At 36.4% G+C, this 18,862-nt stretch overlaps 1 protein-coding gene across 3 annotated transcripts in view; it reads right to left on the reverse strand.

Annotated features, from left to right (window-relative positions):
- Positions 1-18,862, reverse strand: part of LOC135154573 (sodium-coupled monocarboxylate transporter 1-like) — a 34,848-nt gene that overhangs the window by 3,104 nt on the left and 12,882 nt on the right. For all 3 annotated transcript variants that reach the window (XM_064101282.1, XM_064101281.1, XM_064101283.1), the window contains 10 exons: positions 12,823-12,977; positions 11,842-11,973; positions 10,825-10,954; positions 10,467-10,555; positions 9,802-9,914; positions 7,269-7,339; positions 3,410-3,496; positions 1,444-1,655; positions 758-858; positions 53-180 (listed from right to left, as the gene is read on the reverse strand). In XM_064101282.1, coding sequence (XP_063957352.1) covers positions 53-180; positions 758-858; positions 1,444-1,655; positions 3,410-3,496; positions 7,269-7,339; positions 9,802-9,914; positions 10,467-10,555; positions 10,825-10,954; positions 11,842-11,973; positions 12,823-12,977 — 1,218 coding nt within the window. The remainder of the gene's footprint in view (positions 1-52; positions 181-757; positions 859-1,443; positions 1,656-3,409; positions 3,497-7,268; positions 7,340-9,801; positions 9,915-10,466; positions 10,556-10,824; positions 10,955-11,841; positions 11,974-12,822; positions 12,978-18,862) is intronic.

Consider the following 18,862-nt stretch of genomic DNA (forward strand, 5'->3'; position numbering starts at 1 on the left):
ATAGTGCAAATGTAAAAAAAAATGAAGAACTGAAGAAAAAAATAAATCATACCTCTTCATAGTTGATCTCGTCAATACCACACCGCATGCGCCGTTTGAGACTTCCGGGGAAACAACAGAAGAGGGCGTCTGTCAAGTGATTCTTCAGGCGATTATCAATCAATTCAGGATCTTGGAAACCTTCCGACATGCCAAAGATTAAAATAAGGTTAATTCAGTAAAATATATGAACATGTAGGTTTTGAGTAATCGGAAATTCATTTGCACGTGGTTTACCATGTGGGTGTCGTGGTCTAGTGGTTACGACTCTTGTCTTTAAATGTGTTGGACGTGGGTTCGATTCCCAACCACGGCGTGCGTTCTTCAGCAGGGGCCGCGGAAACTTTTTTCCACACCGTTAAAAAAAACGTAAAAATGACCATATGATTTTGACTTTTTTGCATGGTCAGCCCCCCACTTTGAAAACCGTTCCGCGGCCCCTGTTCAGTAAGAAATTTATCCACATTGTGCTGCAGTCAACCCAGGCGAGGTGAATGAGTATCCGATAGGAATAAATTCCTTGAATGCTTGATCGCCTGTTTGGCGGCTCTGCGACAGCCGTAGTAATCATGGTAATAATTATTATGATACCAAATGTAAAGCGCAGTAGCTTAATATAGTATCTGCACTTAATAAATGGTCCATATTATAATAAGTATCTTTATTCTTCCTATTATTATTGTCTTTATTATTATTATTATTTCATTATTATTTTTACCTGTTAGATAACTGACGATCATTGATGTGATTATACACACAATGCTTCCGATAAGTCCATAGTAAAGAAATGAAATATGATACAAGTTGGTAATTGCTGGCCTGGAAATAGAGAGAGATAGAGAGAGAGAGGGATTGTCGAAAGAATTATTGTTTATTGAATATTACAAACGCAATGGACTTAAGCATGTACTCCGCCTAAGATAATACATTCATGGAGGGATGAGAGAAGACTTACTTTTAAAGAAAACAAAAGTCCCCAGTCAACATGCTTAAAGATGCAAAAGGTGCTAAAGCGGGGAATTTCGTCGTTCATTGGACTAGGTTATAGTTTAACTCCCCCCCCCCCCCCACGTACAAAGATGTGTACACACACACACACAAACAGACAGTTCTCATACCGGAAATTACTAATGCATAACACATACAGTGACACCTGTCTTTAGTGACCACCAGAGGAAAACACAAAATGAGGCCTTTATAGCAAGGTGGCTGATATAGACAGGTTCGTATACACACAATCTGCCTCCATAGAATCAGTTTTAGTGGTCACTATAGGCAGGTGGCCACTTCCACATGTTTGACTGTACATTAGTGAAAATTGCATTAAAAAACAAATGAGATGCATTAGTCACAACTCCTTTGGAAGACTTAAAAAAAACAGGAGTTAAAACTCGCCGTACTTACAATTCCTCAGAGATGGTTTCCTGGGTTGAGCCTGGGAGTGTTGCCGTAGTCCATTCTGTGGTTGGGATGGTGTAGGTCGTGTATGTGCCATTGGGTACTGGACAACCTTCAATCGATAAAGGCAGTTGCCCCCTTGATGAGGGGTATATGATTGATCCTACCTTGATCCAGACCATGACAATGAAACTGGCTACGAACCCAGTAACAGCCCCCTGGAAATACGTAAAATAAGTAATGGTTCTTCTCTTAGTTCTTTTTAAACCTGGTTATCGGTGGAGCATAGGATCAGTCATAATGGTTATAGTCGCGTGCATTTGAGTGTCCGAAAGTCCACGCACACAGCTTCAACACAGGGAACAATCGTTTTCATGAACGTAATATTGCAGATATCCGGTTATGTCTTTATAACCGATAATAATCTCACACCAGATTGATAATAGTGTGAAATTTTTTATCCAATTCCATTAATTTGATGTAAATATTATTACAATTAATTCACTTTTTACGTCTCGCTGTTCATTTGAAAGTGTCAATGTTCACAACTCTTGCTATGGCAAACGGTCTGAAATCACCCATATTTTCGAGACGCTGGCACCTTTGTTTTCCCACTTGAATATCCCTAAGGGTAAAAAAGGTCGAGATTGATTGTTTAATACTTTATGACTGGTATAATAGTTACATCTCATTTTTCTCCCAAACTTTGAGATCGAGCAGCCAGAACACGGCATATTTCTGTGTACAACGTCACGTGACTAACGTATGATAGTTTCCGTTCCTATATAGACCCTTTTCATTTGAAACAATTAATACAGTCCAAATAAACTTAATTAACGCATTTAATGTTGAAAGTAACAATGTTATTGTACTAATAAGCTTTGCCTATTGATATTAATAATATGGCTACAGTTTGAGGAAGCAAATATCAAGTCCGGAATTGATTTTGAGTTACAATAGGGTCTGCGTGAGTACACTATATACTGAAATTGAAGCTGAAACTGAAACTTTATTCTGTCGACCCCTTTCGGAGTATGAGAATATACACAGTTATACAAACATCAAACATTCATACATAGTATGCATACGTACATAAATACATACATAACAAAACGTGAATAAAAATAAAAAGCTATAACAACGTGGCAAAAAAAGATGAAGAAAGCCTTGAATGCAAAATATAATACTGTTCAACACATGAATAACAAAAAGAGATAGAAAAAGGATATAATAACAGATTAATATACAGGTATATACATTTGGTACTTATCTACGAAAATGTGTCATAATAATATTAACAAACTTGGCAAGCTTTGACAGTGTTTTGGGAATTTTAGGCTAGCATCGTCTGCTACGTAAACCAAATGAGCGAACATGACCGAAACTAACCATTATGAAGAAAAAAAAAACACGTGGCCCCTAAAAAATTAAAGGGGGTCAAATAAGATTAAATAACAACTTTAATTACTCGTTCGATCCAAATAAAATGTCACTTGACATGCCCACGACCTATGAACAGAGCCTGCTGACATCAGGGGGGGGGGGTCATGAAAGGTGTCAGCAATGACAAGTTGTCTTTCTCCGACCATAGCGAAAGTCAAAGCTTCTGAGCCAATCAAAACTGAGAATTTCACAAAAATTGTCAGCGATGACCTTTTAATCAGTGCCGAAGAGTTTCGTTTTTGGAGTACCAGTCAGTTGTTCTCAGCGCAACTCTATACAACTTGCAAGCTTTCGATTCTCATCGATCAATGTAAAAAAAAAAAAAAAAAAAAAAAACGGAGATGGTTGAAATGTTAAGGAATTACTAACTCTGGAACGGACGACAAAAGCTCCCACCAAAAGTAACTTCACAGCGCATCCTAAAAAGAGTTGTCGCTTTAATTTTTTATCACTTTGTATTGGCTAAAACAAGGAAGGGGAATCCCAAGAAAATAATTTATTGCAACAAAAAAATGTAGCTTATACGAACCTTTGAATTACAACGATGTACGAATACAGCTAAGATAAAGACACCTAGGAACCCGCCAGAGATCACCCCGACCATGCTGACGGTAAACTGAAAAAAAACACACAGACACAAACAAATTCCATGCTTATGGCGGGCGTACGACGGATGTAAATAACTGAATTCGAGAAATTTTATGCGGCGGCCGCAATGTCGACATACGGCGGATTCATTTTTTTTACAGGCCGTCGGGGTGGCAGAAAATTTATAACGCGGAGTTCTAACATTTCTTTTATATTTCTATGCAGTGGCGTACCGTGGGTCACAGCATTGGGGGGCACCAGCAAAAATGTTAAGTCACTTAGTGAGCGCGCGAAGCGCGCTCAGATGTCAGGTATACTGATAGAGACATTTTAAGGAAGCACTTGTAGTCATTTGTAATCATGAATAAAAAAAATACGCATCTCATCAATCAAATAATGCGAGCGCGAAGCGCGAGCTGAAAATTTTTTATATTCAGACCTAAAAAGGGACATTATAATCGACTTTGTAATCACGATACGTACCTGTCTCGCTAAACAATGCGAGCGCAAAGCGCGAGCCGAAATTTTTGTATACATTGACCCCAAACAGGGCGATCTTAAGGACTATATTATAGGAATAATCCCTTAATAGTATACATATCTCACCGTAGTCATCTAATACCAATGCCAAGTGCTTGCTGATTTTGATAGAATTACATTTAAACATTTATGAAGCACTTGTACTCATTGTAATCATGAATAACATACGCATCTCACTAATCAAATATTGCGAGCGCGAAGCGCGAGCTGAAAATTTAGACCTGAAGAAGGGCATTCTATAGCTTGGTTGTAGGAATTCACTAAGACCATACGTATTTAACTAACCAAATGATGCGAGCGCGAAGCGCGAGCTTAAAATTTTTGATATTCAGATCAGAAAAAGGGACATTTTAAGGACTGATTTTAGGAATTCACGGAGAGCAGACATATCTCACCAATCCACTGATGCGAACGTAAATCACGGACAGGAAATATTTTATATTAAAGGAGAATGAAACCCTTGAAACCAGCTGAATCCATATAAAAGAGAAAAATCAAAGAAACATATTGTTGAAAGATTGAGGAAGATTGAATGAATAAACAGCAAGTTATGAGCATTTGAATATTGAGATCACTAATGCCATGTAGATCCTCCCATTGGCAATGCGACCAAGATCTGTGATGTCACACACGTACAACTCCCTCATTACTTTAGTACTTATTTCACTTATATTCTCACTTTTATAGAGTCTATCACAAGGTGAGGTGTTCTCTTTATGAGAGGACAAGTACAGAGGTTCACAACATTATATAATTGATTAATCGTTTGTCATATGATTAGAATGAGCAAAAAGAGATGTTTTGAGGTATATTTTCAGTGTCCAAAACTGGACAACTCTCCCCTTTTGGACACTGAAAATGTACCCCAAAACATCTCTTTTTGCTCATTATAATCATATGACAAACGATTCATCATTGGTATAATGTTGTGAAACCTCTGTACTTGTCCTCTCATAAAGAGAACACCTCACCTTGTGATAGACTCTATAAAAGTGAGAATATAAGTGAAATAATTACTAAAGTAATGAGGGAGTTGTACGTGTGTGACATCACAGATCTTGGTTGCATTGCCAATGGGAGGATCTACATGGCATTAGTGATCTCAATTTTTAAATGCTCATAACTTTCTTATTATTCATTCAATCTTCCTCAAACTTTCAACAATATGTTTCTTTGATTTTTCTCTTTGATATGGATTCAGCTGGTTTCAAGGGTTTCATTCTCCTTTTAAGACCTTAACATGGGGCAATCACTTTAAGTAGTCATGAAAAAGAAGCATATGTCACTGCATAAAACAATAATATATTTGGTTTATATTGACTTGAAACGGGAGTTTTTCGTACAACATGTTTATATATCTCTTTAAACGGACAATGCGAGCACCAGGAACAATGACATCATAGGCCCTGAGCAAATAAAGTTTCATAAAGTTAGGATAAAAAATTTTTCTATGTAACATAACATGATTATAATATAATATACCATTATAATTGATAATAATTTCTTCTTTCCCACTACGGTTCCTCTTCCTTTCTCCCTCTTTTTCTCCTTTTCCCAGTTTTTTTTTTGTCAGCCGATTCGGGGGGGGGGGGGGGGCACGTGCCCCCCCCCCATGCCCCCCCCCCCCCCGTAGTTACGCCACTGTTTCTATGCTTGCCGTAGTAATTAGACCATCCGTAGCCATGGCGTAGAACAGATCATGGTGGCAGTCCGTCGAGCGCACGGTGGCCATTCGGCTGCCCAGGGGAGTGTTTCATCAAGATTTTTGTCCGACAAGTCGTCAGATCTGACAACTTTCCTTGATTCTGATTGGCTGTGAGACAGTTTTACTATGGTAACTGTCGTATAAAATAAGATTTGTCGGATAAAACGTCTGACAAGTCCTTCATGAAACAGTCCCCTGGACTCGAATGGTTTCATGGATGAATCAGTGTGAATAGATTCGAATTACCCTAATCAAGTAAAATACATGAATATCATGTTTAGATATTCTCTAACCCATTGGTAGGTGACTGTAAAACAGTACATCCATTTATTTTGTGCATTATAACTCCCTATGAAATCTTTTACTACAATTTCATTAGAAAATGGGGTAAAATAAACTTAAAATAAACATAAAAATCTCACTTCACTCTGAGTAGTCCACGTCCTGGACGATTGTTATTAGTGTGTTTTCGCCCAGCGTCGTACGACGCTATCAACGACGTAGAACGATCTCTTGGTTCGTGCGTCCGTCGCGCTCAACTCTCGCTTGTAAGCAGTTTCGCAAATCGCTGATCGCGGCCGGATCGTTTTGAAGCTTTCAGCTATCAGTGCAGTGTAGTCAGAGTAGAGTACAACATGTGCATATGCACGCGATGGGCGAATGTTTACATCGGCTCAGCTTGCTCACTCTACAAGCGATCTGATTGGCTGTTGACGGCTGTTGACAAATCCTACGTTCTAATGCGGACGCCCGCTAATTTGCGGAAGAACCGTCCGTGATTTGAGCTCAAGATCGCTTGGGCCTCTGTTTCCATGGAAGTTGGCAATTTTTGCACACGACCCTTACGTTCTACGTCGTACGACGCTGGGCGAAAACCAGCTATTGATTGGGCAAACCCTATCGGACCGTACCCCGCGCGCACACATAACCAACACACACACGCCCTCCACTGATTCTAATACCCCCAGTGATTTACCTAACCCAGTGATTCACCTTACCCACTGATTCACTTTCCCGACTATTCAGGGGGTGTGTGTACATGTATGCGTGTTATGTGGATGTAGTGTGTTATGTGTTTGGTAGTCGTATCGTACCAACTAACAACAGTCCATGAGGTGGACTTCTCTGAGAAGAGCTAGTGTGATTATGAAATTAGATTAGCTCTTTTGCATTTAGAGAGTACGTCGTAAATTTAAAGGTGTGGCATATTGTGTACGGTTTGCAGCGTTTATTTACTTTATCACGTCACGGTACGCTATTACGTTTTGTGCACATTCGTAACCCCCCACCCTTTAATCAACGAAGTATTGGGTTATATAACCCAACTAATCGGTTAAATTCTACAAGCAAAATAAGTATCACAACCTAACGTTAACCAGATGAATGTAAATTGGCATTGAGAACAGACTAACACCTTCGCACGAGTCGGTATATTAGACACGTTAGATTAGATCACGCATTTGTGTACGAAAGTACTCAAAACGTGATAGCACACCATGATCTGAAAATGTGAGTAGGCCTAAACGTTGCAAGCCTATTAGTACTTTCTCCAAACCTGTAAGATTCCGGACTGCATGAAACTAATACAAAATGAAAACCCAATCGCCAACATGCCGTACACAAGAGCTGTAATACAAAAGAGAAAAAATATGTATTTTAAAACTTTTTGTCTGGCTGTGCAAGAGTATTTAGCCAACAATTATTTAATGAGAAAGTCTTTACAATCAATGTTTAAATGCCAACATATTTTCCCCTCTAAACGAGGGATTTATTTTAAGGGCTGTTTAATTCCTGGTTAGAATAATATGCACAGTATATCACTAATGAAAAAAATTGGCACGATATTCATAAGGACAAGCAAATTTAATTTCTAATTGAGTTGGAAACTGCATTACCAGTGGTATTCCTTTTTTGCGCCTTTAATATATATCATCTTTATTCGCCAAATAATATACATGTAACATATATGTGGCACTTCTAAAAAAAAAAAGAGAAAAAAAATTGTACACAATAAATCACAATTAATGAAATATAGGGAGAGAAGAAAGATTAAATTGAAGCTAAGAAATACATAGGAATTCAATCAACTGACCCACTTCTTCCCTTGTTAACGTGTTGCAGATTCTTTCCTGATTTCTTACTGCTATCAGTTCTTTCAGAACATTCACATCCAGTTCTCTACAAGCCGGGACATCACAGTCCTTACTCTTATTACATTTACTGAGAAAATATTGCACCTCATTTAAATTATCACAAAAAGTTGAAAAAGGGTTCCTTTTGGCATATTTCAAAACCATTCTTTTGAATCTCGCTCCAGTCTTCACAATTATGTTATTCAACTTTTGAAATCTATATCTTAAAGCATTCTCAAGAGGTTGACAATCAGACAGTAAAGCTACCAGATCACAATGAGTCATATTATTAATTCTCCAAAATTTTCTCAGAGCTTTCCTCCAACAGGTGCATTTGTTCAATACAGCTTTACTTCTTAATTGCCACAAGCATGCTCCACAGAAACTACAACAATATTGTTTGAATTATAAACACTGCACTGATTATTTAATATGACCAAAATCAGATCTGAGAATATTGAAACTTTTCCAGAATTTAGCAGTAGCTGATGAAACCAAGCTATTCTTGTCAAAAGTTGAAATATGGTGACCTAAGTGAACCCCACTATTGATATTTGACACATTAGTATCATTAATAACAACAGAATATTCCCTTGAATTGTTGTCGCCACCAGTTGGAAAGACAAGAAATTGACTTTTAGATCCATTTAAAGTATTATCAAAATCTGTGGCAAAGTTCTCACATATTTTTATCATGGTTTGTAAGCCTTTCTTTGTTGGTGACATAAGAGGTGATATCATCAGCATATGCTAAGTATCCCGCAAAATAATTACCAATTCTACAACCAATTATTCCCCAAATTGGCCTTTTTTGTATACAAAAATAAAGTTTACCTTTTCTGTTCATTACTTGTTTTCCTTTCTTTCTTTGCGCCCCCTTTTCCCTTTTTGCGCTCCCATGAAACTGGCGGGGCACGTGCCCCTCCCTAGATACGCCACTGCTCCTCACATAAGAAAAGTACTGTTTGTTCATATCACATTCAATAAAAGCGTGTACAACGTTGTCTTTAAACATGACAGTGCGGACAATATTTTTCGTCAGCAATACCCCCCCCCCCCCTATTTAAAAAGATTACTTCTAACGGGTACTAGTGAGTTGTATAAAAGTTTATTATTAAACTCTCGTAGTAAGCGAAGCTCACCTATGCATATCAAATTTCTTTTAAACACAGAAACCAGTAAATATCAGTCTGCAATATATTTTCAAACCAGATAAAAAAAGTTTACTACTAATTGCCACCATATTGATATATGTTTAGATCTAGTACATTGAAATAAACTTAGCTTTGTGAAATCATGAAATCTTAGCTAAATACCAATAATTCTGATGATCACGAACACAAAAATGCATATGTGGGACAGTGTATTATTAATATTTTTGTTTAGATTGTTCTTTGGGCCTGATGTTTCCATCATAAAATGATTAAAAGTGGCACATGACCGCCACGTAAAAAAAAAATGATATAATTAAAAGTACAAGCTTTGATATCAAGCTAATTAAAAATGAATTAACACCTAAATATTTATATGTTGGTAGCTAAATGGTATGTGTTAGAGGGAGTGACTTCCACAGCCGAGGCGTCATTGGAATATATGAAGATTGATGAAGAGAAGTATTTGACTTTGGGACAATGACTCTGTAGGGGTGGGCAGCTTGGAAAATACCCGACATTTTATGGAATTCCGTGCCTTTTATTTCTGGGCAATTACATTTATTCTTACAATTAAACACTTCGGTAGTCATTTTATTGGATTCTGTTCGAAGTCATTTTGAGATCGTTACCACAATTTCCATTTATCTTTAACTGATGAAAACAAATATGAATATCCCATTTGCAATGCGGAATATAAATGTATATATACATGTATACATATATACATATGTATTTGTATACATATATAATATCCTCTTTTAGAGTAGTGCATTATGGGAAATGACAATCGTATGTACTCTACCTAATATCTTGGCTACTCTGGCGTAGTTTCGCTCACTAATATTCGGCCATATTGCTTTCACGCCATCTTCTGCCGTGATAGCTGCTAGTGCATTTACTCCAGACGATAGCGTGCTGCAGAAAGGGATAAGATCGAAATATTAAATGATTCATCTATGATTCATCTTTCTTCAATATTTATTTTTTGTCTTCAAAATTCTGATTTTTGTTAGTCCCTTGTTATCATCCTTCTACGGATAACGGGAGTAAAACAAGAACAATCTGAAATTAGACTATTCATTTTTGAAATATAGTTCCATTTTTTGTATACACAAGAAAATGTTTCAACTGGCGCAATTAATGGTCTCCGAAATAGTGCATTTTTTTTCGTGAGACGAAATGGTTGTCAGGTTGCTTCTCCCCTAACCCTCAATCACTAATTGCCCGAGGGTTACAGGACATGGTATTATGAATAACCGTCAAAGAATACCGGTGCTATGAATTTCAAGAGTTTTTAATTTATCATTTCATTCATCTTTTTGCTTTTTCTTTTCCTTTTTTTCCTTTAACTTGTTTTCTTTTCCCTTTTTTACGTTGAATGTAAAGTGCAAAATATCCTTGTCCTTTTATATACTTGTCCATTTTTATGCAAATAAAGAGAATTGAATTGTGTATCAGTTAGCCTACCTCAGAGATGCACTGACAACTGATGCTAGAAATACACCAGGCAATCCGGGAATTTCGGCAAACATCTCCATCACAAAGAGAGGCATTATCTAAAAAAAAAAATATATATATAACGAAATTCGATTCCGGAAAGTAGTTTATGGGGAAAATGAAATTTCAATATAAGAGGTGGCAATGAACCGAGATGCAGATCAGCTCTAAATGATAGGAACTGAACTTAGACCTACGGATAAAGATGTAAACAAGTGTATCCAGCGGGCATTTTATGTAACGATTTTTGTAAGTGTTAAGGAGATCTTACAGCTTTTTCACCAAAGAGAACCTATCTACCCGATAGTTTATATTAAGCATCATATACCTGGTCACGTGACGAGACGACCTTCGATTTCCATGGGTCGCAGTTTACGTAGTAGGCGTACATAACCAATCCAGAGAAGATGCATAGGGAAAGTATTATCCCCTTTAAGAGGACCGCGAGGAACAAGGCCCTACAGACATGAAAAGAAAATTAAAATTATTTCGAAACAAGAAAACAGATGTTGTTTTGTATGTTAACTATTTACTGTTTTGAGCTTATGCCTGGAAATAATTTCAACAATTTGTTTTTCTATTCGGCATTTATATTGCATAATATTTTAATATACTCATCAAGCCAAATATTTTAGTAAACAATACAATAATACATTGAGCAGTGATTTATTCTTTATTATGATTTTTATTTATTTGTTGCTGTCTTGTAATTTCATATCTTTTTTATTGATTTTTTATTTATCTATCTTTATATTTATTCATTCATCTATTTTAGTGGGGATTTGAAACATTTCTATGCACGGCGTTGGAAGAAAAAAAAAATGCGCTGGAAATACCACTACCTCACACTTACCGTGTTTACATGTGATCGGCTTTTGGTTCAGAACCGCGAGCCGATGCGAATCGGCTTTTGGGTTTATCTTGCACCGCGTTTACACGCTGCATCGGCTCGCGGTTCAGAATCGGCTCGCGTGTCAAAAACCTGAAATGATCCGCGCACCAACAGTATACGTCATAATAAAGACAACGCAGGATCCATGCGCTTACAAGTACGTCATAATGGTAAAGTAAATGAAATGCGCTTGAATTGCCGAGGCAGAATCGGCTTTCTGTTTACACGTAGAAAAAAGCCGAATATGCATCGGCTAGCGGTTCTGAACCTGCTACTTTGGTGGTGCAAAATTGCCGATTCTGCACCGAGAGCCGATGCAAGTTAATCGCGTTTACACGCAATGAAAAAGCCGATTCTGCATCGGCTCGCAGTTCTGAACCGCGAGCCGATGTAGCGTGTAAATTGTTGCCCATACGCCTTGTCTCACCTGCACAATGTTTGGAAGTTACTTACTGTATGGCCCTGGGCTTGGTTCCACAAGCAATAAGGCGTTGAACCTCTATTTGGTTTGGTCTTGCCTCGGTAATGGTACCTCCTATCAACATAGTCCACAGTGTATATAGGATCCTCGGATCGGGGTTCCCCCTAAACAACAGTTAAACGAAAATTTAGAACGGCAGCCTACAGTGCATATCCTATTTTTTAAGCACAATGTTGGCTAAATAAATTAAAACGATCGTTACAATCGCTTGTTCTGGGGAACAAAAGAGACGGTTGCAATTAGAATAATAGACATTTGAAGTTAACCCATCCCACTGCAACAATAATTGGATATATTTATTTTTATTTATTTATTTTATTGAAATATATTTTTTCAGGAAAAACACAAGATCAGTATAAAAACACTGTTTTACATCAGATTCCTAAAGGGTTAAAAAGTTACATCAAAATTCAAAAGTCAAAACTGATATAAGAATACGACCAGCTGCATATAATAAGCTAAAAATATATGAATGACAATGGCAGTTCGTAATAACGCAATTTATTAATATGAATAGATGGTTAATTCAATACAACATATATATTTGTTGCTGAACACTATACATAAATGATTAATATTAAAAGAAATTCACTCAATAATGAATAAACCAAAAATAATGGTTGACAATGATAATGATAGCTATTAGATGATGATAATAGTAATAATGATGATAATAATTATCAAAATAATATGTTTAATGGCAACAAATAATCATATCAAATTCATGAGAAAATATGTGATTAGATAAACCTATGGCAATAAATAATCGAATTTAAGGGTAAAAAAGGTGGTTGCTTGATTATATCAATTAATAAATGAACGCAATTAATGGATGTACTTACAGAGATAAATGAATGCAAATGATTAAATAAGTCGATCATGTAATAACACAAATTAATATGTTAATCATTTCAAATGGGGAGTTGGTAAATTTGGCCCAAAAAAATCTTTACTCTAGAAACTGGATCCGATCGCCCTGTTCAGCAATTTGCCAAACTTTGTCGAGACCGCCGACCACCATGGTCCCTTTGATGATTAGGGCGACGACACCGACGATCATGATGATTCCTTGGAGGGTGTCTGTCCACACGACTGCCTTCAAACCACCCTGTACACATACAAAATGTATATATATATATATATATATATATTGTGAAAGAAATGGATGAAGAGAACAATGGTAGGCGTAGCTTAAATCAAGGTTCCCCGGAGCTATCTGCCCTTTTTTGGAAAAAAAATGGTAATGCCGAAAAAAATGTCTCTGCCGGGAATCGAACCCGGGCCCTGTTACACCCACAAATGTAATAATCGCCCACAAATGTAATAACGCCCACAAATGTAATAACACTTTACCCACAAATGTAATAATTTCACCCACAAATGTAATAATGCACTTAACCCACAAATGTAATAATTTTTGATCGCCCACAAATGTAATAATGACTTTACCCACATTTTGAAGGGATTTTTGGCGAATCCGTTCTAAACTAACATCCGATAGGAATGCGTTCAAATAGCACAAAAGTGCAAAGTCTTTTTTCCATATAAGTCCAAACTAAGGTACGATAATGATATTGCAGTGGAATAAAAATAAGAATCGAGCTTAGTCTTTTCTCCAGACCCAATTAGAACTGGTGGAATAAATGTCTTTGTTGTTGTTTTAACTTATACGGCGCGTATTGTGAATATATGCGCCAAGAGTAAATTGAGAATCAAGCGTAGTCTTTTCTCGAGACCCGGTTACTTAAAACTAAAAACTAAAACCCTTTACCCACAAATGTAATAATTTTACCCACAAATGTAATAATGCACTTTACCCACAAATGTAATAATGTTTGATCGCCCACAAATCTAATAATGACTTTACCCACAAATGTTATAAATTTGAAGGGATTTTTGGCGAATCTGTTCGAAAGTAAAACCCTATAGTAATGCGTTCACATAGCTCAAAGTCACAGTCTTTTTTCTCCCGACCCGGTTATGTAAAACATCTTAACAATTTAGCGTAGTCTTTCCTCCAGACCCAATATTTCAAATAACAAATAAAAAATAATAAACAATAATAAAAAAAAAGACCCCATTATTTTATTAATTTTGAACAAAATGTAAAAAGAACAAAAACAGACCCTGCAATCTTTTCAACATTGAATAGCGTGTGTGTGTGTGTGTATTTGAGTTTTGTCAGACGTGTATCAATCAGATATGATTATTTACGTCTGGGACAGACCTTTAACGTCACCATCCGAAAGACGTGACCAGGATTCGAACCTCTGCATCAATTTGTAACTTCCCCACGTAGCTTGGATTACAAGCGCACGCCACAACGCCCAGCATCGAAATATGGTGTAGTCTTTGTTCCAGCCCTGGTTATTTCAAAATAGCAAATCATAAAGAACAATATCAACAAAGACCCCACAATCTCATTGATGTTGAATAACTTGAAAATATAGCGTAGACTTTCTTCAAGACCCAGTTATTTTAAAATAATAAATCATAAAAAAGATATATAATAATAATAAAACAAAGGCCCCACAATCTATTGATGTTGAATAACTTGTCGTTGTTGTTATCTTTGGTTTTGAGGCGCGTACCATTCAGATATGAATATTCACATGGAAATATAGCGTAGTCTTCCCTCCAGACCCACTTATTTCAAAATTACAAATAATTTTAAAGAGTCAACAAGTAACAAAGACCCCCACTATCTTAATAATGTTAAATAACATGGAAATATAGCGTAGTCTTTCATCCAGACCCAGATCTTTCAAATAACAAATGATGAATAATAATAATAAATAAATAATAAGAAGAAAAACAAACAAAGAACCACGATCCTATTTATGTTGAATAACATGGAAATATAGCGTAGTCCTTCCTCCAGACCCAGTTATAAAAATCATTAAAAACACAACAACAACAACAACAAAACAAAGACCCTGCAATGCTATCAACATTGAATAACATGGAAATATGGTGTAATCTTTGCTCCAGACCCAGTTATTCAAAATAGGAAATTATAAGAAACAATAAAAACAAACAAACAATATTTACAAAGACCGCACAATATCATTGATGTAGAATAACGTTGTTGTTGTTGTTATCTTGGGTTTTAAGGCGTGTATCATTCAGATATGATTATTTACGCCTATGATTAATTTGCCGTTTGTGGTATGCGTTATCACAAGGTTTTTATAGTTTGGAAGATGCTGGGGTCTAAGTTTAAAGATTAATGTTTCGCTCAATTTGTATTTTTAAGAGAACTGGGTGTGGGGTAAAGACAACACTCTTAACCCAAGCATTTTAACTGGGTTTAATTTTGAAGATTGGTCTTAGCTTTCATTTTTTGTTCCATATTTATTTATCTTTTAAAAAACCGGGTCTAGACAAAAGACTAAGCATAATACTCGTGTTATTCCACAGGAATAAGAATATGACAAAGTCTCATGTTTTTAAGATTGTTTGAATTATTTTTCAAATGACTGGCTCTGGAATAATGACAACGCTCTAAACATGTGCTTTTCTACATAGTCTCAATCTGGAGGATTGTTGGTTCTTAGATTCGTTGTTGGGGGTTGGGTTTTATTGTTTTTTTATTCTTGAAATAAATGTGTCAGGAGGAAAGTCTACAATCGATCTTCATGTTATTCCACAGTAATTAGATTATTGGGTATTCGTTTTAGAATATTTGTAAAAACTATTTTATTTTTTTCAAATAATAACCAAGTCTGGAGAAAGGATGTTTGCTTTACCCATGCATTATTACAATGTTTTGTAGGGGTCTTAGTATCATTGAAAAAAAAAACTGGGTGTGGGGTAAAGACATATTTTTTTACTGGGTGTAACTTTTGAAGATTGGTCTTAGATTTGAAGTTTTTTTTTATTCATTTTGTAAATAACCGGGTCTGGAGGAAAGAGTACGTTTTAAAACTCGTGTTATTCCACAAAAATTAGAATATGATAGGGTCTTACGTTAGAATATTTTTTTTCGTAAGTTTTTTTATGATTAGGTCTGGAATAAAGACAACGCTCTGAACCTTTTTAAAACAGGTTCTTAGGTTGAAAGATTGTTTGGTCTTAGATTTTGAATTTTTTAATTATTACTATTAGCGTAAAAAAAAGGGTTTGGCTGAAAGAATATGCTATATGTCCATGTTATCCAGCATTAGTACGATTATGGGGTCTTTGTTTTTTGTGTTTTTTGTATTGTAATTTATAATTTTGGAATAACAGGGTTTGGAGGAAAGACTAAGCTCGATTTTCATTTTTATTCCACTGGAATATCGTTATGGTATCTTAGTTTGGACTTATATTATGATTTTTGAAATAACCGGGTCTGGAAAAAAAAGACTTTGGACTTATATTAAAATTTTTGAAACAACTGGGTCTGGAAAAAATACTTTGCACTTTTGTACTATATGAACACAATACTATAGGGTTTTAGTTTTTAGTTTTAAGTAACCGGGTCTGGAGAAAAGACTACGCTTGATTTTTAATTTACTCTTAGCGCATATATACACAGTACGCGCCGTATAAGTTAAAACAACAACAAAGACATTTATTCCACCAGTTTTAATTAACTGGGTCTGAAGACAAGACTAAGCTCGATTCACATTTTTATTCCACTGGAATATCATTATCGTATCTTAGTTTAGACTTATATAATAATTTTTTAAACAACAGGGTCTGTAAAAAAGACTTTGGACTTATATTAGAAGTTTTAAATTAACCGGGTCTGGAAAAAAGACTTTTCACTTTTGTGCTATATGAACGCATTACTTTAGGATTTTAGTTTAGAACGGATTCGCCAAAAATCCCTTCAAAATTATTAAATTTGTTGGTAAAGTCATTATTACATTTGTGGGTGAAATTATTACATTTGTGGGTAAATTGTTATTACATTTGTGGGCGTTATTACATTTGTGGGTGCAACAGGCCCCCAGCTTTGAACGCCGGTGCCTTAACCACTAGACCACAGAGACGGGTTAGTGGCTAGGGCGACCCCGATCCGACTGATCATCAGATAAACAGATTTTCGACACTAATACCAATTATAATTTCCTTTGTCGGATGTAGGTGGGTTTTGAACAATGACAAGCCGCCATTGTTATATTCATCCATTCCTTTCACAAAATATTTAAAGGACAAGTCCACCCCAACAAAAAGTTTGAATAAAAAGACAAAAATCCAACTAGCATAACACTGAAAATTTCATCAAAATCGGATGTAAAATAAGAAAGTTATGACATTTTAAAGTTTCGCTTAATTTCACAAAACAGTTCTATTCACATCCTGGCTGGTATGCAAATGAAGAAACTATGACGTCATCCACTCACTATTTCTTTTGTATTTCATTATACGAAATATGAAATATTCTAATTTTCTCCTCATTGTCAAGTGAAACAACGATTAATTCCTCCCTGAACATGTGGAATTAGATTGTTTAATACTATATGGTCCAGTCAAGTTGGTCCTTATTGTTAAATGTTTACAAAATAAAATATTGTACCATTCAAACAATAAAAAACAAAAGAAATAGTGAGTGACGGACATCATCGATTGAGTCACCTAGTTGTACATATCACTGTTTTGTGAAAAATAAGCAAAACTTTAAAATGTCATAATTTTCTTATTTTACATCCGATTTTGATGAAATTTTCAGCACTATACTAGTTTGATTTTTCTCTATTTATTTAAGTCAGCATTTTCCTGGGGTGGACTTGACCTTTAAATAAAAGAGTTGCCAAAGCTGTTATACATGTCTAATTTTACACATTTATATACATATATATATATGATTGGGAATCATTCTTTAAAGCGTAATACCGATCTGTGTAATACACTACTCAAAAAAAGTTAAGGACCACTTTTTAATGTGTGTATACAATTTTCAAACCGGGTGTTGTATTTCTAGAAATACCCGAATATGGCTGTCTTGAATCTCCTCAAACACCCTGTAACAATTTCACACATGGGTGGTTTCAGTTGTTGCATGATGTCTCTCGCATTATTGCATATCCTGAAAAGTGGGCCCATTGTGAAGTGGTACAAATGTGGATTCAAATGCATTTTCTGTCTTTAGTCTCTACAATCAACAAATTGCTGACAACAGCAATGCCAAGATACAGCTGTCCAGGATGCCATCAAACACAATGAAATCAATTTCACACATGCAGTTCTTTCATGTCTCTTGCATCATTGCAATGTGCCCGTACAGAAGTGGCTTCCAAAGCATTTTCTGTCTTTAGTCTCTACAATCAACAACTTGCTGACAATAGCAATGCCAAGATACAGCTGTCCAGAATGCCATCAAACACAATGACATCAATTTCACACATGCAGTTCTTTCATGTATCTTGCATCATTGCAATGTGCCCGTACAAAAGTGGCTTCCAAAGCATTTTCTGTCTTTGGTCTCTACAATCAACAACTTGCTGACAATAGCAATGCCAAGATACAGCTGTCCAGAATGCCTTCAAACACAATGACATCAATTTCACACATGCAGTTCTTTCATGATGTCTCTGGCATCATTGCAGTGGGCCATAAGACAAGTGTCTTCCAAAGCATTTTCCGTCTTTAGTCTGTACAATCAACAACTTGCCTACAACAGCAATGCCAATACACCACCTAAGTGAAACAGATGTAGCCAGAGCCCTAGGGATGCTGGAAGCTGGCCTCAGTCAGCGAAGAGTAGCCAGAATGATGGGCGTGTCACACAGTGTCATTAGCAGAGCAAATCAAAGACACCGAGAGACAGGGCTATACTCCGAGAGACCCCGCAGTGGCCGACCAGTTTCGACAACCCCTAGAGATGATCGCTACTTGACGAATCTCAGCCTCCGCAACCGCTTTCACAGTGCACGCCGCCTCAACAATGACTTCGCTGCAGCAACTGGATTGATTGTTTCCACTCAAACAATCCGTAACCGACTTCACAGAGCCAATATGCATGCCAGACGGCCAGCTCAGTGTGTCCCACTCACCCCTGCTCAC

This window comes from Lytechinus pictus, chromosome 6 (assembly GCF_037042905.1).
Source record: "Lytechinus pictus isolate F3 Inbred chromosome 6, Lp3.0, whole genome shotgun sequence".
Classification (NCBI taxonomy): domain Eukaryota; kingdom Metazoa; phylum Echinodermata; class Echinoidea; order Temnopleuroida; family Toxopneustidae; genus Lytechinus; species Lytechinus pictus.